Below are 22498 nucleotides of genomic sequence, written 5' to 3' on the forward strand. Positions count from 1 at the left end.
CTATCTCTTGAGATAATCAAGAGGAATTTATCCCTGTTGTGCACACGGATTACAGCATGTGTTCCAAACCCATATGGCCTGAGGGGGAAAGCTTTGGACTCGCTAGCACTGGAATTATGCAGCTAGCCCTTCCTCAGTCTTTCTTCGGCTCTCAGGTTGTTTTTTTTTAGGTAACGCTCCTTGTTTAGAATTCGATCCCATCGTAATGCACAGAAATCTCCACGGAAGGCGCTGCGTTATCTCTGAAACTAAACCTTAACCCTTTTAAGCATGCCTCATTGGTAAGAAGCCTCCTCCCTTCTGCACTTTCCAATAAGCTTAGCGCTAATCCACTATCCGGCTATCCTCTAAGCAACCACAGCTAGTCAGCATGAGCTGCCCCTAGGCTAAAGAACACCGTGGGGGTAATAAAAGATGCTCATCAGCAAGACCGAGCGAGACAGCGACCAGAGGATTTAGCCACACTGCACGTATTCGCGTATTGAAAATAAATAGATCTGGTTTTTAGGTGCAGTGCAGAGCTCATCGGACAACGTCCAGCCGTCCGCAGGGGCTCGTTCAATCAGGAGCAGCTGTCCAAACACGCCGTCCTTCCTTCTCGGTGGAAGCGAAGCCCTGTTTCTCATCAATATGTGAAGCGCTGAATAAATAAATGAAAGTGGAAACCGAAATAAATGTGTAGGAACGCGGCTGCAGAAGAGCAGGGAAGTGGAGACGGCCCCGGACGGGGGGAAGAAAAACAGGAGCCTGAAAAACGTGGCCCCTTTCCTGAGTCGCTCCAATTGCGTTTCATGAGAGCTTGGAGGAATTTGGGAAGTTAGAGTACATGTCAGGTCGGCCTGTTATTCCTGTGTGGTCTGTCTGACAACAGTGAGTTAACTACACATCTAATCAGGATTTAGTCACGGCTACTAAAGCAGCAATTCGGGCTTGCAAATGAACTCCGGTTGGGGGGCCGAGGAGACATGAGTGGACCACGATAAAGCAGCTCACCTCATCCTCATGATGAGACTGAACCCCAAGTGTTAGCAATGTGTGTCTGTCTGTGGTGGCCTCAACACTGCTAATTACTGGTAATAGTCAATGATCTGCGCTGGGGCTTAGGCTTAGAGAAACAGTATTGGGATTTTGGAACGCTCTCCCAGGCTGTGGCCACCACGGATTAAAGCAGATTCATAAGTTATGTGGAGCAGATGGTGGAGACAGGGCCAGCAGCTGGAGCAGCATGGCTTCTGATGCCGCTTCTTCCCAGGCCAAACACTCTGGTCTGCGGCCAGATTCATTAAGGCATTGGGACTCGGTCGTCTGGAAGCCCATGGAGCTGAAAAATGACCTGAGTTTATTGCTTATAAACATGGCCGGTGCTCTTCATTGCACATAGCACTGTAGAAATTACTGCCTTGCGTATGTATTCACTCACCAATGACATTTTTGTAGTGATGGAAGTCCTGGAAGTGAGCATATATGTGTACCGGGGCGGGGTCTCATTCCCAAGTAAGTAAGTAAACATAACATAAATGAATCGGTTCCACGGCACCAGTGAACCGACATTAAAAAATATTAGAGGTCGATAGTTGTTGATTGCTGGAAATATCGGCTATCAGCAAAAAAATATACATATATATTTTATCTGGTCCGCTATCATTTCAAGAGCGGCCTCTAGAGACGACTAACTGAAATGTTGCTGTTTGTTTTAGACGTGAGACTGTGCGCTGCACGGAGAGCGCTATATTATATTTATTATGTATAATTTAATAATTACCTAAATATTTATTCGTTAATACATACACATGTATTTCCTTTAGCACAAATTCACTATTATACATGAAGTGCTATTTTTTTTTCATCCAGTATTCATTTAAAAAACAACGAGGGGTTGATTAATCGGTTATCGGCAAAAACGATCCAACCTAGCTATCGTATCAGTAAAATCCACAACATCGTTCGACCTCTAAAATACAACATACATTTGATGATCATCCGGCCAAAAATTCCAGTCAGAAAAACTCACAGAGATGAAGATGTTAACAAGCCAACCATAACCTATTACAATTAAAAACATTCAAGCAATTCTGCTTAAAGGTTTCCAATAGATATGGTAGAAATCACGTCTGAGACCATTCCATCGAACTGCACGCACTTTCTAACCAATTACTTATACTATTTATGAAAAACATTATAATCATGTTCTGAAGTCTTTTAAAAAGCCAAATGTTTCACCACTAAAAACGTGGCCACCCCCAAGGGTCCCTGATAAACGAGCCGTAGCTTGTTTCATTGTCCGGTCCTTAAAGTGTATTCATTTTTAAAAAGGCTTCTAAAACAAAACTATCAAAAATATAAAGAGTGCTATAAAATAATGACTGCAGAACTCAAAAGAGAGTGGCATAGAGTGGCATAGAGTGGCTGCCAACAACGAAGATGGTTCAAGACCTTGTTTTTCTGTCCAAGGACTGAGCAGCAGAGCACTTCAAATCCCTTCAGTGACAGCACGGCTTGTAATTTTATCAGCCAGATATACAGAGTTTCGAACATAAATGTACAGAACCTTTGAAACTACAAGTGATTATTCTAGTTTTCTTCATTTCTTTCACTTCACACTAAATCCAATCCTTTCTTGATGGACTTATCAAAAAAAAAAAAAAAAAAAAAAAGATTAGATAAATAACTCATTAGAAAAAATGTCCAGCATTGTTAAAGTCTTGCCAACCCTCCAACTCACCCCTGTTACAATATCTTTTTAAGGTATGTTAAAGCTGATTATCATAAAAACACACTGTAACTAAGAAATGCCCCTAATTGCCACCAAATCCACCCAGCTGAGTCTTAAACATCGGCAATTTTATAAAGATAAAAGGATTTGTACAACACTCACCACAGAGCGCAAGCTGTAGTCCTTCACCAGCTTTAGGGAGCTCTTGTAGCAGGATGCGAGATCCTCTCTTTGGACCGGGCCTACGTTTCCTCTAGCAATGGGGCCAACGGTGTGGATCACATCTGCGAAACAAAAGCAGACGTCTGTGTTCAGTAAACTGTTCCAATTCTGGCAATAAGCTAAGCAGAATAAGAATTCATTCTTACAAAGTCAGATATCAGAGATATCACAGATAAACTCCGTGTGATTCCGTGGTCGAGGTTCCGTGGCCATTTAAGATGTGCTGATACAGCAATTATAATAAGTACGTGCAGTACAGATAAAACGAGGGAATTTACACCAACCGATCTTCATATTTCAAATAAATAATGTACAACATTTACTTAGAAAGCAGCCTGAAAAGCATGTCTGCCTTTCTCAGGCTACAAGAACTAAACTCTTATTAATAAAATCCTCCAGAAGTCTTTAATGCTAATACTTTAGCATTGAAGTGCGTAGAATTTTAACAGCTAATAATTCATTACGTAATAATTACGTTCTATTACAGGTTATGTAAATATACTGTACATTTTAGTCCTTACAACCCTGCCAGCTGAACAAATTCAACCCTGAGGAAATATCCGGAATGTCCCAAAAATGATACTTATGTGTTTAAATGTGTATAAAGACATTAGCATAGTTAAACAGAAGCTCGTGGAATACGTCTTGTACGTTGTGTTTTCTAACTCATAAAAAAAAATCTACCATTTCAAGATAAAAAAATAAAAAAAGTCGAAACAATTAAATTGTACGATTTTAATGATTTTTTTTTTCCAGATTAATTGTTGTTTTTTTTTTTTTTTTTTTAAAAAGCTTCATTATTTGGGGCTACATGGCACAATGATCTTAATATCAGGCAGATCCAGAAGCCTGTTATACTCTGATAGGAATGCATTAACTTGTGCAGTGGACTGTGTGGAAATATTAGCATGCTCTGCAAACAGCAATGTCGTTTGTCTTCACAATGGGACAATAGCGCCTATTTAAACGAGTCCGACTGTCCTGAAAATCTGGCGTGTTAATGAAACTCTGGTGCAGATAGAAAATCAATTAGAATTCTTTTTGTCGCTGTCTGTATTCCGACTGCACTCGTATCTATTCTGGCCTCGTACCTCTCATCGCATCGTGACGTTACGGCGTGTCAGTCGGTGCTAACTTCGCACCGGCAGAAACAAGATGGGAGCTTAATAGAATCATAGGAACGATGACAGGAAAATCAGAGAAGTTGAGTATCGATCCAACGGAGAAATAAAGCAGGTCTTTTTTCGACTCGCTGCTCAAGGTGGCTTAAGGTGGGCGGAAAAGTGAGGTAACCATGCCAGCATGCCAGAGGCGTTCATGTTTAGCGCTTGTAAACCATGCTAATTTGACTTCAGCTGGCAGAGACCTCTGGAAAAAACGAGAAACTGGTGAATAACAGTGGCCTTGCCAGAGGGATTGGGGGTGGGGAGGTACGATTAATAAAAATATACATTTTTTTTTTTTTCACAAAGTAAACTTCCTCACACAGGACTGCTTGTCCCGAGCCTCGTATATGGGATAGTTGTGGAGCAGGAAGTGTGTTTCTTCTCTAGTGCTTTTGTAAATGGAGAGAGCAGTATTAGAGAGGGAAAAATAAACAGAGAGTGAGAGAGGGAGGGCAAAAGGCTGAGCTTTTCTCATTGCATAATCTCTGTTCTTATGAATAAAACCACGGCTAATATTTGATGTGCTTCTACCGCATTACATATCAATTCGCGAGCCAAAAGAACCCTGTCAGAAATAATCTGGAGGAAAAAAAAATAAAAAAATTAAAATTCTCCTCTTTCTATCTTCGTAAACAAGACAGGACAAAATGTAGAAATAATTGCTTGAGTGGAATTGTTTTTTTTCTCTGGAGAAATATTAATGGCGTTCATATAGAAGAGCGTGACACGTCCGATCGCGTGATTCGTCTGAAGCCGAAAGTGCCATAAATCTCACTTTAAGGCCTATTAGAGACTGATAATGTCGTGACTCATTAATTTGACTTCTCCACATCAAATAGGCATTTGTGCATTCAAATATTAAATCCTGTTAAACACAGATAATTGAAATGTGCCACTGGGAAACATGAGGGAAATGTAGGCGGGAAAGCAGCTCACTTTAGAAACCCGATGCTGTAGGACGTTTACATCTATGGGACGGAGACTGTGTGAAAGTGTGTGTGGGTGTTTTAGGAGGTACAAATACATAATATGTCAATTTACCTGTCAAACAAAGCTTTCTTTTATCCCCAAAAAACCCACAAGTGTTATTTATTTGAACTTATACTACACACAGTACTAGCATAATTGCTACCAGCAACTCCAAAAGTATTGGGACGCCACAAACAACAACGTTCATCATTCCAGTACGCTATATTTGGTTTCTCCTGAAAATGCTAATACAACATTGGAGGCACACAATTGTAAAGTATGGGTTTGTATACAGTGGCATGAGATTTCACTTGCTCTATGAGGTCCAAACCATGTTCAAACATGGCAATGCCCCATGCACAAAAAGCCAAATATGGAGTGGAAAATCCCCAAACACAAGAACTTTGAGGATAGATTTGGACCACCGTTTTGCATTTAATCGCTGCACCATAACAATGATGAAACTGTAATGAGCGGATATTCGGTTGCAGATAAGGATGAATTCTTGTTGAGGTCTGGTTCTTCTTAAGGTTTCTTCCTCATGCCATCTCAGTGAGATTTTCTTTGCCCCTGTTGCCACTGACGCACTCATTAGGGAGAAACTTACAATTATACTGAACAAACCTATACATTCTTTTCTAAACTTTTATTTCTGTAAAGCTGATTTGAGACAATGTTTATTGTTAAAATGTGCTATACAAAAATATGAAGATCTTGATTGGCCTTCTATCACCTCAACTATGACCTCAACTGAGTTACCTGACTATATTAACACCCTTGTATCTGAATAAATCTCCACAAATCTCCACAAAATCGAGCGGAACATCATTTCCGAAAGAGTGTTAAGCTTATTATAAAAGCAACCCAATTGTAGGTTAAATGTGGAATGGGATGTCCATAAAGTACATCCAAATCTTATGGTGAGAACTTTTGGCTGAACAGTTTATCTGAAAAAAAAAAAAAAAAAAAAATACATGCAAACAGAAATGTAAAACCACTTCGCACTTTCTGTTCTTCGGAAGTCAATAGAGAAGACGTCATAGTGCTGAAGTGTGCATGCTGGAAACCCTGAGCCCACACTCTGTCCAAAACACTACAACATTTATACCAGGTAATGAAAATAAGACAGAGCAGTGGCTTCCAAAAGAATCATTTACGCCGGTATGAAACAGCATCGGCCGTGCTTAAAGAAGCACTTTTTCAATCGTGTGTGTGTGTGTGTGTGTGTGTGTGTGTGTGTGTTCTAGATGCTGGCGTGGACCTTAATGAGGCTGTAACTCTGTGAAATATTGTCTCTTCCCACACCAGCCGGACTGGACCAGCCTCGCACAATGTGGCCATAATGTGCCCGTTGCTTTCTATGAAAAATGCATGAGGCATCGGCCCGCTGGAGCTGCAACACACCAATTAGTGTGTGTGTGCAGGCACCGGACAGGGCCGCGGGTGAATTCATAAAAAGCGAAAGCAGCGCCATTATCACTGGCATGAACGCTTACTCAAGGAGGATAAAAATCCCACGACAAAATATTATAAATAAAACATCACAGCCACCCTGAGCTGCGCTGGATGAGTTCGATTGTGGCATTCGGCTGTACAAAACACTGCTACTTACGATGCGCACTGCACTCACGCTTCCGAGAATTCTTCTGAGGTTTATATCTGATAGGTGAGGAATAAACACGCTACCGTTGTCGGCTCGACTTGAAATTATTGGGAAATGGATTCTTTGTCTGCAACGGCATCTCCAGAAGTGGGAAGTTGGAGATCGAAATTGTTGATCGTGCTGCACACATTCGAGCTACAGTACTTGAACAAAAAACTGGAAGTAAAAACGTGTCTAACAAAAACACGCTTTATCAAAGAAACCTACTTGTATTGGAATTAAAAGCTGGGAGGCCATTTTCTTTTTCTTTCTGGCTGGAGCTGGGAAATTACGAGTTATGACCTCTAGTCAAAGATTAGCTACAATATAATGTTCTATTGATTACAATATTTAATTGATTAGCAAATATCACGTACATCTAAATACAAATTTCGTCTCCTATCCAGACGTCTTTTTTTTTTACTTTCTTTAAAGTAATAAGAAAAAAACGTAATACCCCAAATAAAACACGTGTCCTGAAGACTCTTGCTGACTGCTACAAAATGCTGAAACTGGAGACTCCTTACATATAGTAAATATTCCATTAAAACATGTAGGAAAAGTCACCGTATCAGTGAATGTCTTTCGATTGAGAAATCTGTTTTAGATGATTGGATGTGTAGAGTATTTTATTTAACAATAAGGATACATAATAATCTTAACTTCTCTCCCTGCTGCCACCTGCTGCCACTTTACTTTCGTTCTCCAGCTCTCTCTCTCTCTCTCTCTCTCTCTCTCTCTCTCTCTCTCTCTCTCTCTCTCTCTCTCTCTCTCTCTCTCTCTCTCTCTCTCTCTCTCTCTCTCTCTCTCTCTCTCTCTCTTGTTCATCATGCTGAGGTACCACCTCAGTGCTCCAGTACCTTTATTCTCTTCAGATCCACCTCTGGATGGAGTTCTCTTTAATGTTAGACCACTCTGTGAAGCTGGGGACGATTCCACATGAACAGCCTGAAGGTCCATCAGGTTACTAAGCAACTCAAGAACTGGATGAAGAGACTGTGACTGGATTTGGACTGTAATTAATACGTATCAACAGTCTGCTACATCGGCTCAGGAACACAATTTGCATAGATTTAAGACCTCAGCAATGATGGAACTGTAATGAAAGGACATAGAGTGTTGAGGTTCCTTTTTGAGTCTGGATCCTCTAAAGCGTTCTTCATCATACCATCTCAGGGAGTTTTTTCTTGCCACAATCGGCACTGGCTCACTCATTAGGGAGAAACTTACAGGCATTAAACCTACAAATTAAAATTTAATAACCTCTTTATGTCTGTAAAACTTATTTGGGACAATTTCCATTGTTAAAAGTGCTCTAAAAATGTTATTGAACTGAATCCAATTGAATCGAATCGAATCAAATCGAATTGCTGTTACTATTAAAACGTCAACATATTAGAACAAGTGCAATTATATAAACTCGTGACTTATATTACATTATAGAACTACTTTGAAGCCTTAGAACAACATATTCATTCATTCTTTTGGCCTAAAAATGAAATCTTGCTTACATCTATTGTTTAAAGCTCCTGTCTATACATATGTTAATACATGAAATTCGTTTAATAATAAATAAATAAATAAAAATTCACCACCACCCATGTTGCCATCATCTATTATCATAATGCTGATCATATATTTCCAATGCTGACAAAATACCCCCATCACTCTGGCTGGAACAAATAAATTCGAATATTTTTTTCATTTCCGAGAGTATTTGCCTGCATTTCTAGGCTCCACTGATACGTCCTGATGATTGCCTGCTCCCATTCTATGCATTTATAATGCACTCTCGCAATAAACCGTTCCCAGGCAAGTGTGTACACGTTTGCATGAAAGCAAGTTTTTTGAGAAACCCTGACAGGTGATTCATTCTAAAGGAGGCTTCTTCTGTTTTATGGAGATTTTCTGTTTCCTTTCTCTCTCCCTTTGATCCTGCTCACGGTCTCTACAAGTCTCTACTGACTGACAGATTGCAGTATTTCGGCGTAGGAACGATTCACGAGTTATAGGCTTCGCCCAGGTCGCTGAGTTGAACTTAAAAACAAAGAAATTCAGTTCTACCGCAAACGCTGCGGATATGAGTATTTCAGCTGTGCCTCAAGTTATGCGTATATACATAAGCTATATCTCCAAGTATTGGATCACCTAGTCATTCATAAGTATGTGATTTTTGAGCGTCACATTCCACATTTAGTCCCAATTTGCTCTTATAATTCCCTCCACTTTTCTGGGAAGATGTTCCACTAGATTTTGGAGTGTGCTTATGGATATTTGTGTTCATCAGCCACGAGGGTGTTACGAAAGGCAGGTACTGATGAAGGTGAGGAGACCTGGGGTGCAGTCAGCGTTCACATTCATCCCAAAGGTGTTCAGTAGGGATAAGATCAGAGCTCTATAGCAGCAAGATCTTCCTCTACAAAGCATGTGAACCAGATCTTCAAGGAGCTCACTTTGTGCACAGGGGCATCACCATGCTGGATCAGTTTTGGGTTTCCCAAGTGAATGCTAAATGTTAAACTTTTATGCTGAAGCACCAATGTAACGCCACATCTGCTATATGTTTCTATTGTTACTTTTCTATCTATCTATCTATCTATCTATCTATCTATCTATCTATCTATCTATCTATCTATCTATCTATCTATCTATCTATCTATCTATCTTAAAATAATTATTTGTGTTGCCATTCAGAATTAAAATGTGCAGAAACCAAGTAAAGGGATACCTACTGTAAAATTAGATCATTATTTACAACTCCTCTGGTTTTGCAGTTTTACCGGGGCCACAATTCCTGGAAATAAACCCTCTAGACAGAGTATTCTTTATGAAATAAACATAATAATTTATGCACATCTGCAATCTTCCTACTCTTTATTCAAGGTCACTTCTGGGTTGGATTTATGGTTTTTTTTTCAGTATAGCACTTTAGCAGTGTACTTTGCCCCGGGGATCAAGCGGCCCTCGCGGCCCCTGGGAGATGACTTTTTCCAGCCATTCCCATTCCGAAGCGTATCCGTTTGACTTATCTACTGTAGTTCAGTGCTCAAGGCACCGAGAAACTGGTATAACTCACCTCATTAAAGCCCTCACCTGGCCGCTCTGACCTGACTCACTACAGACCAACTGGCACTTCCTAGAGTTAGAGAAGAAGACTATTACTTTGCAAGAGGAACGTGATTGAGTTGCTTTGAGAAGTGCGCTTTAAAGATGTGTCATCGTCGCATGTCTGTTTATGCTGGGCTAAACTCTGGGTGAACCCTTCGTCCAACATCCAGCATTATTTATACCTAAGCAATCGCATTATATACTGTACATATAAACTCTAAATTCTCTCCCTTCTGGCAAAACCTCCATGTGGTTTACAGCCACCATGAACAATTCACGTGGTGGCCACAAATCAATACGCCGAGATAATAATGAATTCCTACGGATACACGGCTTTGCACTAAAATGCGCGAAAACACGTGGCGAAACGTGATCATGCAAATGAAACCCGCTTCGCTCGTAACGCGTTCAGCGCAGACAGGCCCTGTTCCCGTTCTACTGCGTACCGCCTTTATTTTTTTTTTCTTCAGAGTGCCGCATTCGATTTGCATACATTAATACGGACCGTGTTACAGACTTTAAAGAATAGACAGAATCCAAGCTGAGGATGTGCAACGATAATATAAGACACAAAGCGAGGCGCAAAATGAGTCTCTCTGGAATTCTGGACTAAAGCGACGTATTTAGCCACACCTTTTCATGTCCTGGGGGGAAAAAAGCCCTGGGGAATATGTATCCACTGTATGCCTGAACACTTTCAGCACTAGGAATGTTCGCTTACGGTGAGTCAAGGACACGTTTCTGTAAGTGAAAAGGTCTAGAAATGGGACAGGAGCAAAATAAGGTCCTGTTAAACGTATAGTTTAAATATAATATAATGAAGTGGCATGATTGGACTCAGTTTTATTATTTCAAGTCAAGCGAACTGGATTTATCATTATTTTCACCATAACTGTAGGGTGAAACGAAACTAATTTCCTCCCGCTACATCCGGTAAAACAACGAAACACAAAACGAACTAGACCCGAGAGACAACACAACACAATGCTAATTTGAGAATGCAGCACCAACCAGTACACAAAACTCAATGTGCTGATCAGGCGAAACATTATGACCACCTGCCGAATATTGTGTTGGTCGACTTTTGTTGCCAAAACAGTCCTGACCCTTCGAGATTTAACATCATGAACTTCTTCAGCGGTTTGAGGTACAGGAGCTCGTCTGTTGGATCGGACCACACGGACCAGCCTTCGCTCCCCACTTCATCAATGAGCCTCAGCTGCCCAGGACCCTGTTCACCACTGTTCCTTCCTTGGGGCACTTTTTTTTTATATATACTGACTACTGCAGACCAGGAACATTCCACAAAAGCTGCAGTTTTGGAGATGCTCTGATAACTAAAATATTATACTTACCAATCTACTGGAAAATTGCCCTCTGTGTTGCGGATAATTAATTCAATGAAGCTATTATTCAAAGTGGAGTTTTGCGGTTGTCACGACATGCAAATGAGCTGTGTATTCAACACATTTTGCGCTTTATGGAAGATCAGCACCTGCATATAAATATGATGCCTTCTGTGTTCTCTAAAAAGCATGTTCTTTACCACTCAACAATGATAAAACAAACTCTTTGAATTTTCTAAAGATCCATTATGTTCCATTATCATTCAAATAATAGCTTTGTGGTATTATTATACAAATGAGCACGTCTGAAGTCTTACTAAAGTAACCACCACTTCGTTACACCCATGCTGCTGAGGTTTCCATGACTGAACCTCAGAGCTGGAGACAGGAAGGAATCAATGTACAGGCGAGTGCCTATGGGCTACGGTCAACAGCTATTAATAATAAAAATCCCGCCGAAGCATCATCCTGAAGTGAGTGTTCTCCTCTCTTTTTATTTCGAAAACTTGCCAAGGAGGACTGGGACACAGGTACTGAATACTGCATCAATATCGCTCAGCAACAAGACTTGAATCGCTCTGCGATGGGTTTCGTATCAATCTCTTTAGTGCCAGTGGTAAAAAAAAAGCACAGATTCAGTGTTAACTACGGGTGTAACCGTACACATATCCATACCGAGAACTTCCAGTACAGGGCTTCTAGTTCGGTGCATATGTGCCGGATATACGATTTGTAGTGCGTGAAAATACGGTAGTGCGCTGTAAAATATTACATATTTTGATTTGCACATGCGCAAAACCGCGACCACTTCTGTTTTTTTTACGACAATCTGGTGATAAGGATTCTTTAGTGTTTGCTTTAAGAATTTCTCTAAAAAGGAGAAAATTCGGACAATTCCACATTTAAAATGAGTGAATGAACGAAGGACGGAAGGAATGAAGACATTTTATTAAAGTATGAACAGTTGATTAGAACATATCCTTATCATTATTACATGTAAAACACACACACACACACACACACACACACACACACACACTTAAATACACATCTGTACATCTGCATTATATTACAGATGTATTATAAGTGGGGTCTAGAAATGTAAACTATTTAAATAAGTGTTTCTATTTATTTCAATGAATTTAATCAATTTAATTGGTGGCAATTTTTTCGATTACTTAATGAAATCGATATAATAAAGTGTATTGCATTAATTTGATTTTTTCATTTTATTTATGGCATTAAAAAAAATATATATTTTTCAATTTTATATTATTTACCAAAGCAGGCATTTTTTTGGAAAATTGTTTTAAAAATGTAAACTGTTGATGTTCACAAATAATAATGAAAACTGTGTGAAATATGTTTTGCATTTCTTACTGTACCGTACTGTACTGTACCCCCTACTGTAGGAAAATTAAACTGAACCGTGACTTAAAAACCGAGGTACGTAGCGAAATGTGAATTTTGTGTACTGTTACACCCCTAGTGTGAACCAATATGAAAGGAACCGAAAACAAAGATTTTCAATTGCACATGAGATTTTCATGAATTTTCCAGATTTCTAGATCTTACTGATCCTTCATTTTATTAACCGATAAAACGGAAATTGAAATAGCAAAAGCGGCAGGCTAGTGCTAGCTTCGAAGCCTTAACAGGTTTGGTGTTTTAGGGCTGATTGGAATAGACATCAAACGTTGCATTAAAACAGAGCCTTAGTAGCACAAGAGGGACTTTCATGGCTTTTTGTGAGCCTTTCACACCGGGAGAGAAACCAGCGGAAGAACAGATGCACATCAAAGCACGATCTCGCCTTTAGACTGCACAAGCTGTTTTTATTGGAATCAGAGAGAGTACGTCTCAAGAGATCAGGCTTCTACAAATAAAAAAGAAAAGAAAAAAGGGGCCGACTCGTTTTATTTTTTCCCGCAATATTTCTCAATTGAACGCAAAAGATGTATTAAACGTATATGTTTCTTTTTTCGATAACAAAAAGGTCGAAACGTCGTGCATCGTGCTGCATGATCCAAAACGCTGTTTTAATTCTTCGTGCCCAACAGTAAACAAAGAATAGACTTACTCTTGTGTTTGGAACATTCTCAGCGCGAATCTATTACGATCCGCAGAAGCGTTCAGTCGATAAGCAAAGCACTTTCATGCTTCTCTTAGCAATCACCATCACAATTAAAAGTCAGCAAAGCACAAAATAACTGCAGGATGCGGTGAATTCGGAGGTTACAGGCACGATTGACCGTCGTTCGGTGTGAAGGGTTACCAGGAAATAGTTCTAGTTAATTATATCGCTGACTAAATAGTAGCTCCCTCAAGACACTTCTCAAAGCAGAAGAATATCATTTGAATATTTGTCCTGTGGAAATGATTTCATCAAATGATAAAAATGATTTTATGTCTCTGAATACGAAGAATTGTGGCATTTTCCCTAGAATATTTAGGAGACCCGAACTTGTTCCAGTATGACAATGCCCCTGTGGACAAACCAGCTCCAAAATCTGCTTTCCAGTGGTTGAAATGGAAGATCTCCTACTATAGAGCTCCAACCCTTTTCAACTTGATGAATGAGAACACTGACTGCACCCCAGGCCTCCTCACCCTCACCATTGTGGCTGAATGGTTATCCACAAATCTTCAAATAATCTAGTGAAACATCTTCCTGGAAGTGTGGAGGTTATTATAAGAGCAAATGGGCACTAAATGTGGAATTGGAAGCTCTGATGTCTACAAGCTTTTGGTCATATAGTGTATGTTTCTTGTGTATTGAGGTGGGATTTCCCAATAGCATCATGGCCACTGAGTTTAAGCAAAAACGCTTGAATCTTGCAAAAAGGCAGCTTTTCCAAAAGAGATATTGAATTAAATTTATCTGATGATACATTAGAAAAGCATTGAAAAGAAGCCAAAAGGAGTTTAGTATAAATCTGGCAAATTTGGCTTAGTTTAACAATATGGCTTCTTCAATTCTTTGTTTTTCGGCTGCTCCCTTTAGGGGTCGCGAACATCCGTCTTCATACCACCCTGTCCCTGTACATCTGCCTCTTTCAAACCAAATACACTACCTGCATGCCTTCCTTTAGCACACCCATAAACCTCCTCATTGACCTTCTAATTTCCTCCTGCCTGCTGCCTCCATCCTCAGCATTCTTCTACAATCACAATCACGTCATCTTCAACTACGCTGCCTCCCGTTTTCTTGTCAATGCCACTGTCTCGAAATCATACAACGTACTGTAGCAGGTCTCACCACCAGTCTTATAAAAGTTCCCTTTCATTCTTGTAGTTACCCTTCTATAACACTTTATTCCATCCTGATCATTTTTACTCATGAACGTCGGCTCTTTCAAGATAAAAAATCAATTTTTTAACAACAAATATACGACCAGGTGGATGTTAGAAACGGATACTTATTTCTACGTAATGCTTTTCCTTGAAAGCGAGAGAGAGAGAAAGAAAGCATTATACAGGCAGCTTATCTAACCTAGAAGTATCTTATATGGAAAGGTTCATTCAGGTTTTTTCCAGCTAAACGTCCATCAGTTACGTTACACAGTACCTCTTCCCAATCAGATGCACACCTGGACCTTCTACGGTTAAGAAAGTGCTTTTATCATCCCAAATCCCAGTATCTACGATCCACACAAAAGCCTCTTTGTGTGAACCTCTCTCCATTCTCTTCCCAGCATTCTCTCCTCTCTTGTTCTTTTTTTCCTACACTATGGTGCCGAGTCGAGCAGATTGCCGTACTCACCTCAACCTGACGCAGTCACAATGAGCGCAGGGTTTTAGCGATCGCTTCTGTATTTCACGGCGAAACTTCTTAAAAAAAACACATTATACACACAGACATGTTTTATTGCAAAGCGGTTCAACTCATACTGTTAATATCCATGCAAATTTTCCACTGATGTTACGGAAGCCTGCAATCATCAGACAATATGAACTAATTAGCGCCTTTGTGTTCCGCCAAGATATCCTATAACGCGTCTTTAAACGATTTGCGCTCATTGTTTTGTTTGGGGTTTTTTTCTCAAAAGAATTTCGCACAAAAAAGCAAAAATTCACTTTCGTGAGTCGAAACGGCTAAAGCACCTCCAAGAGATCTTCCACTCCAACCACATGGAAAGCATAACTTTCCATGCACAGGGGTATTGTTTTGATATGTTTTGATTTGAAGAACAGCTTTGGGTCTCCTAGTTTGAGAAAAGGTAAAATTCCATGTTAAAGCATCCAAAGACGTCCTAATCAATTACCGTAATTTTTGGACTATAAAGCGCACCCATATATAAGCCGCACCCACTGAATTTTACAAATATTTTTATTTTTAACATAAATAAGCCGCACCTGTCTACACAGGCTTTAAGGAAAGACACATTACACACGGTTGAACGGGTGTAATGTGGAGCATAGCGGTATTTTGGGAAAAGCATTTTGGGAAGCGAGCTCTCCCTTCACTCTGACTCAACGCGTTACAACGGCTTGTATCTAAACAGTAGCTGACCAAGAAAGTCATTGTTCACTGTCTTCCTCCTTCCTTTCACAACTATTTCTCTCGGGAGTTTATCTTTTGGCATCGTCGTGCGTTTAAAAATCAATCGATGGAAGTTTTTCTCCCGAAGCCGTGCAGCTCAGAACACAGGTGAGGTTCGTTTTTTCGTTTCCGTTCGGAAATTTCATTGGTCTAATGTTATGGAGTTCAGTTTTTTGGCTTGAAGTTTGTGAAACCGGGAAAAACCCAGGGAAAATTCATAAATAATCCGCTTTGTTGTTTAAGCCGCGAGGTTCAAAACGTGGGAAAAAAGTAGCAAATTATAGTCTGGAAAATACGGTATGTGGTAACGGTTTGAAGAAGGTGTTCAATAGGGTTGGTGCTCTATAGCAGGAGATATTCCACTCTAATGTGCTCAATGGAAATCCTATCTTCATGGAGCTGGCTTTGTGCACTGGGGCATTGTCATGCTGGAACAGGTTTGAATCTTATAGTTCAAGGGAAGGGAAAAATTTCATTCACTCCAAAGACAATTGTGCGCCTCCAACGTTGTGGTAACAGTCTGGAGAAGACCCACATATGGTTGGAAAAAAAATTGGTGTCCCAATACTTTTGCTCGGGTTCGAATGGTTTGAGTCTTTCAAAATGTCTCGTACTTGGAACCCCTTTTCTGAAAGGGAAACCTGTTGTACGGCGGCAGGTTGATCCTTTAAGTGTTGCCTTTGCTTCGTACGAAGGAGCTCTATTTCTTTCGGAGAACTCAATCACCACCTGTCGTCTTTCAGCAACCAGATACATACTCAATCTGGCTTAAATAAACGAGATGATGTTTACATGACAAGTGTATTGATGGCAGCACAGGGGGGAAAAAGACAGAACTCAAACTGCAAACGTCACAGAGTCAAGAGCTAGCAGTTTTGACAAGCAACATCGGGTCCGCGTCTTAAAAAAAAATATTAAAGCGGTTTTTTTTTTTGCTTCTGTGCCAGAATCCGTCGTTGTTCTCGCGCACGCGTTAGTCGATCCCTGCGAGATGAAACGCGCACTTCTGAGTCGTGACAATCATAAATCAGTTGTTCAAAGTCGGGACGTGCCTCAGTTCATCAGCGTTTGAGTCAAAAGGATTTCAATGCCTCTCCCCCTTCCTCCCCTTTTTCTTCCCCCTGCTTTCATTCTTCATTCCCTGGTCTCAAACATATCTGTCGCTGTCAAACTGTCAGAGCGAGCTCATAGCAGCATGGCAGACAAGAGCACCGAGACAATGTCAGGGAAAATAAACATTTATCATTGTTTTTTGTGTGTTTTTTTTTTTTTAAGCACGGTATTGTTTAGCAACACCACAAGGAACGTCACCGCCGGTTTTACGTTTATTGGTGAAAAAGTTTTCCAGTGCTGACTTTATAGACTTTTTTTCCTGTAAAATTTGAAATCGGATACAATTTCATCGTCTTTACAATAGCATGCATTTTAATTGTTTGGCTAAAAAAATAAATAAAAATGTAAAAAAGAAAGAAAACCAAATGAACGCACACCAGGTGTTCCTTTATGCAAATTTGCCCATTTTGAAACTACTGCCATCTGGAAACACCAGGTAATTTCGAATCACACGAACTACGCTGAAAAAAGGGGGGATTATGCTGCCCCCACCTCTTCATAAATTAATTGTGGCTAACAAGCTTACGGTCCTGCTGAGTGCAGACACCCACGAGGCTTATTACTTTCGTTACCGATTCATTCACTTCACTCGTTCATCCATCATTGTTTTGAACTTAAGCTAAATGCATGGGCAACTATACGAGACATTAAAGATACATATGAAGCATGAACCCATGCGATACGATACGATTCACCCTGATTACGATACAACACAATGTGATATGATGCGATGGGAGAAACTTGTAGTACTTGATTTCTAACCTAAACCCTAATGGGTTTTTACCCATGCAATATGTTCAAAACGATGCATCACGATACAAAAGCCAACTCGTATCCGATTCACACTTTTTAAAACCCGATGCATCACATCTTTACCTTTCATGCAGACGCACCGATGCGAAATCTTACCATCCCTACTGTTTTGTATTAAAGGCACCCGTTAACTTCCTTACTGCTAAAAATGAATTCAAATTCTTCCCCCGCAAAAACGCCCTCATTGCCCCCGTCGTAGTGAAATTTCCGATCGTGTCTCCGCTCATCTTTTTCTTCTTCAGACTTTCTTTTTTACGTATCAACTCCCGAGGTCGTTTCAAGTTTGTCCACCGTTCACTCTTCATTATCGCTCTTGTTTGCTTGCTTGTACAAATAACTCGTTTATTTTCTTTCCAATGTGGACAAACGTGTTGAATGTTATCCAGAATAGGGATTTGACAGAGCAGCTGGGTGGGAGGAGTTAGCGAGGTGTCCTACACGGCTACTGGCTTTCCCTATAAATCAGTTTATAGATTATAGGACTCTGTAAGTAAAGATGGAAAGAGTGAAAGAGAGAGAGAAAGAAAAATGTGTGCAGTAGACTGATACATCAAGGGATAAGATCATGGATTTGTAGGTATCAGGAGCCAAATCCGGATCAAAAATGTCACCCCCTATTGGCTGACACATATTGTACTGTATGTAAGGAACATTTGCATATCAAAGTGTCAAGCCATCCCGCCAGGTCATTACGTTTTCTAGCTCGACCTCTGAATTAGGAAGGAAGGTTCCTTATAAATGTTAGTTTATTCCTATTAAGTGAGCAAATGTGGTGAAGAGAAAAACTTCCTGAGATGGTATGTGGAAGAAACTTTGAGAGGAACCAGACTCGATAGAGAACCTCATCCTCATCACTGAATGTTCATTCAATACATTTCCATCATTGGTGAGATGTTGAGTGACAGGCACTTAAATGCAAAACTGTTCATGCAAACTGCAGTCCTGATCCATTGTAGAAGATTGTTGATATTAATTACAGTCCAAATCCATTTTTAAAGTTCTTAAATTGCTCAGTAGCTTCATGGATCTTCAGGGTGTTGAGATGAAACAAACGTATACATTTTTTAGACCCGCTTTATCTCTATAAAACTGCTTTGAGACGATGTCCATTGAAGGGCACTACATAAAAAAAATGAACTGGACTTGAACACTGAATTCAAATAAAACTGTTCACTAAGGAACCTGGAGAACTTAAGAAGGATCAAAAGACTGGCATTGTATCAGGATATGCAAAAACACCCAACAGACCCCACGTTCCTTCGTACATCTAAATCTGGGAACTCAACCAAACACTAATAGCGTCATATATTATTCTTGCCCAAGCGACTAGGACATGAGCCAAACATGTTCTAAAATCACGTTCGGAGCTTTGGATTACGTTCTGGATGTTTTAATAATGTCACCAAGGAGCAATCTTTGCATGGGTATGAATCAGAAATGCGTTCCAGGACATCCCCGAGCGCCAAATCACCATCAGGTAAACACCCATCACCATTTTGTTGCATAAATCTGAGGCTTGGGGTTCACTGGACTTCACTTCGACCAAGTTCCAGTCATCAAATCAAGCAAAAGTTGTCATCGGGATTTCCACTGCACTGCACACACACTGGGTCATAAGACTGTGTGCGATCTCCATTCCTGCCAGGACGAATCCTCAACCACAAAGACACGATCATAACGTATACTATACACCGACCAGCATAACATTATCACCACCTGTTTGAGCAGTTTGAGCTACAGGAGCTCGTCTGTTGAATCGGATCACACGGCCCAGCCTTCGCTCCTCACATGCATACTGACCACTACAAGGAACATCCCATAAGTGCTGCAGTATTGGAGATGCTCTGACCCAGTCGTCTAGACGTCAGAATTTCTCAAATTCTGCTCAAATTCTGCTTCTAACATCAACTTTGAGGATAAAATGTTCACTTGTTTGACTAATAGATATACCTCAAGTTAAAGTTAAGCCTGGTTGGTGTACATCAAGACTATACATGTTATGAATATTGAACATCTCATTTCACAACCAGGGCTGCTGCTAGAACAGCCTTCAAGGTTGTGTACAGTCCACTAGGGTTCTTCTAGTGGAATCTTCTCCATGGCTCAGATTTAAGTCTCCAAATTCCAGCAAATGACATTACACTACAACATACACGTTGCCATGTAGTGCATCTTTAATGCATCTTTCCACACTATCATCCAGTCTTGGAAATGTAGTTTGAGCTCTTATTTGATCACTCTGTTCCTTAAAGTGGTGAATGTTGCCTTCATGGTCAGAACCAGTGTCGTTTCAGCCACTACATATCATCTGAATATTTGTCTACAGTGTCTGTAATTGATTCTCAATTACATTGTAATGACTAAAAGACAGGAAGCAGAGCTGGAGATTGAAGATGGTAGGATTTTTTATCGAGGATGGACAGGAATAGATATGAGTATATTAGAGAGACCTACCGAGCGGGTAGGATGTTTTTGAGACGAGGCACAAGAGGTGCAATTGAGACGGTTTGATCATGTGGCCTTGACGAGGGACATGGGGTATATATGGGGTTTATGGATGTGCTGAGGGGAAGACATGCAGATGGTTGGTTTAAAAGAGGTATATTTAGAGGACAAGGAGGTAAGGAGATGTGCGATCCGCTGTAGCGACCCCTAACGGGGGTAAACAGCATATTTTTCCCCATCCAGCAGTGTTTTCTCTGCTTTCGTTCTCTTTACTACAGTGAAACATGAGCCGTGCTTTGTCTTCTGTACATTCCGCATTTATCTTCTGGGGCACATGTTCACATACGCAAGCAATGCTTACACACACAAGCACATGTTCACAGATTCGCAAACATAAGGATAAAAATGTGTCATGCAGCATGATGAGAGTCGGATGACTAATGTGCTTTAACGCTAAACAAACAATTGAAGTTTCCCTACAGAGAGTTTTTGACCATGACCTCTGCCTATGTGACTGTGCTTTTTCTTTTTTTTTTCTTTTCATCTATTGATGGCGCATTCGCAGGTACAGTAGCTTGCTAAATAATGAGCTTGAAATCCTTATACAATTGTTTAGGACTTGATAATGCTTTCTTTGAAACTTATGAATGGCCATTTAGTCAACTTAAAAGCAGCTACAAGGACATCATCAAGCGCTAATAATTTACCTACAGATATGATATGAACCTACTGAGCTGTGCTAATGATTTACTTATGTATATCATATGAACTTACTGAGCTAGTGCTAATGATTTACTTATGTATATCATATGAACTTACTGAGCTAGTGCTAATGATTTACTTATGTATATCATATGAACTTACTGAGCTAGTGCTAATAATTTACTTATGTATATTATATGAACCTACTGAGCTAGTGCTAATGATTTACTTATGTATATCATATGAACCTTCTGAGATAGTGCTAATAATTTACTTACGGATATGATTTGAACCTACTGAGAAAACACTAATAATTCACCTATGTATACTTTATAATATATATATGATATCACCTATGTATATGATATAACCCTACTGAGATAGTGCTAATAATTTACTTATGTATATGATAAGACCCTACTGTGCTAGCGCTAATAATTCATCTGTGTATATGATATGAACCTACTGCTTTATTGCTAATAATTCAACTACGGAAATGTTAGGAACTGGAGCTTAATTTTCAAGTCTTCTGATGTTATTAATGTGCATGTCACTGACACTGGATCATTTCCTAATTTTCGGACCGGCACCAGAATACAAATTAACGTTCACACACCCCTACAGCATCCCTGCCGTGGGAAAACTAGCTCCTAAATGATGCAACATCCGTTTTTTCTCCCATCTCCGACCTTAACCGCTCAAATTCCGGTTGTCATGGTGCCATCAGGGACGATTCCCCGGGCGATAGAGGCACCGGCAAGGTGGGCGTGGGGGGTGTTGGTGTGGTGCGGTGCGGTGCGGTGCGCTGAGATCTCGGCATGTTCTCTCGGCATTCCGTAGCAGGGGTAAAAATCATGTATGCATTCGTATTAATTCCTTTCAGAAGGATTTAGGGTTTGCTTTGCGATTCGTTCCGGGAGAAGCATCGTGAAAATATATTAAGCGAAATGAAATGAATGTTAAATGAATGTTAAAGATGCTTTCTGAAAAACGAGCTTTAATTGGACGAAAGGCGATAAGTGAAAGAGAAAAACGGGGGGCTGAAAAACTCCAGAAAAAGGCTCTTTTGTGAACACCGTGTTCAGGAAAAAGCCACGACTGTTTTCTTATCGCACTTTCTAAGAGAAGCTAAAAAAAAAAAATTACTAACAAAAAAAAAAATCCTCCCGTTCATGTCGATATTAATAAGCAAAATGTGCTCGTTTCAAGTAGGATCTCTTGGGCCCTTAAGCAAGGCCCTTAACCCTCAGAGCTTCAGGGGTGACCCTGCAACCTAAAAACATCTTATTAATGTCGCTGGGGTATGCAGAGAGAGAATTTCACTGTGCTGTAACATGTATAAAGCACCTTTTTAATAATACCTTATCTTAATAATAATAATAATAATAATTATAATGATAATAATTCGAGTTGAAGTAAACTAGAGAATTCAGAGAAACACAACATGGGCGTTATATGTAAAAAAGGAATTTTCAGGATGGAAAATCAGAAGAGAATTATAATTGTACTCGCTATCGTGAAATCTTAGCACGCCTGTTTTGTGGTAGGAAGTCTGTTCTTAAACACTCAAGAAACTCCCATTTTTGCAAAAGATACGACTGTTTTCTTAATGTTTTCTTAATGTTTTCTTAATGTTTTCTTAATGTTTTCTTAATTAATAGATCAGTGTGCTGAGAGTCACATTCGAGTTTTTTCAGTTTATGTGAAAAGACTCGA

The 22498-nt window shown here is 40.0% G+C and overlaps 1 protein-coding gene across 6 annotated transcripts in view; it reads right to left on the reverse strand.

Annotated features, from left to right (window-relative positions):
* Positions 1–22498, reverse strand: part of macrod2 (mono-ADP ribosylhydrolase 2) — a 618133-nt gene that overhangs the window by 212941 nt on the left and 382694 nt on the right. For all 6 annotated transcript variants that reach the window (XM_046875066.1, XM_046875089.1, XM_046875058.1 and 3 more), the window contains exon 6: positions 2876–2997. In XM_046875066.1, the coding sequence (XP_046731022.1) occupies positions 2876–2997 (122 nt within the window). The remainder of the gene's footprint in view (positions 1–2875; positions 2998–22498) is intronic.

The sequence above is a fragment of the Silurus meridionalis genome, chromosome 2, assembly GCF_014805685.1.
Source record: "Silurus meridionalis isolate SWU-2019-XX chromosome 2, ASM1480568v1, whole genome shotgun sequence".
Classification (NCBI taxonomy): Eukaryota; Metazoa; Chordata; class Actinopteri; order Siluriformes; family Siluridae; genus Silurus; species Silurus meridionalis.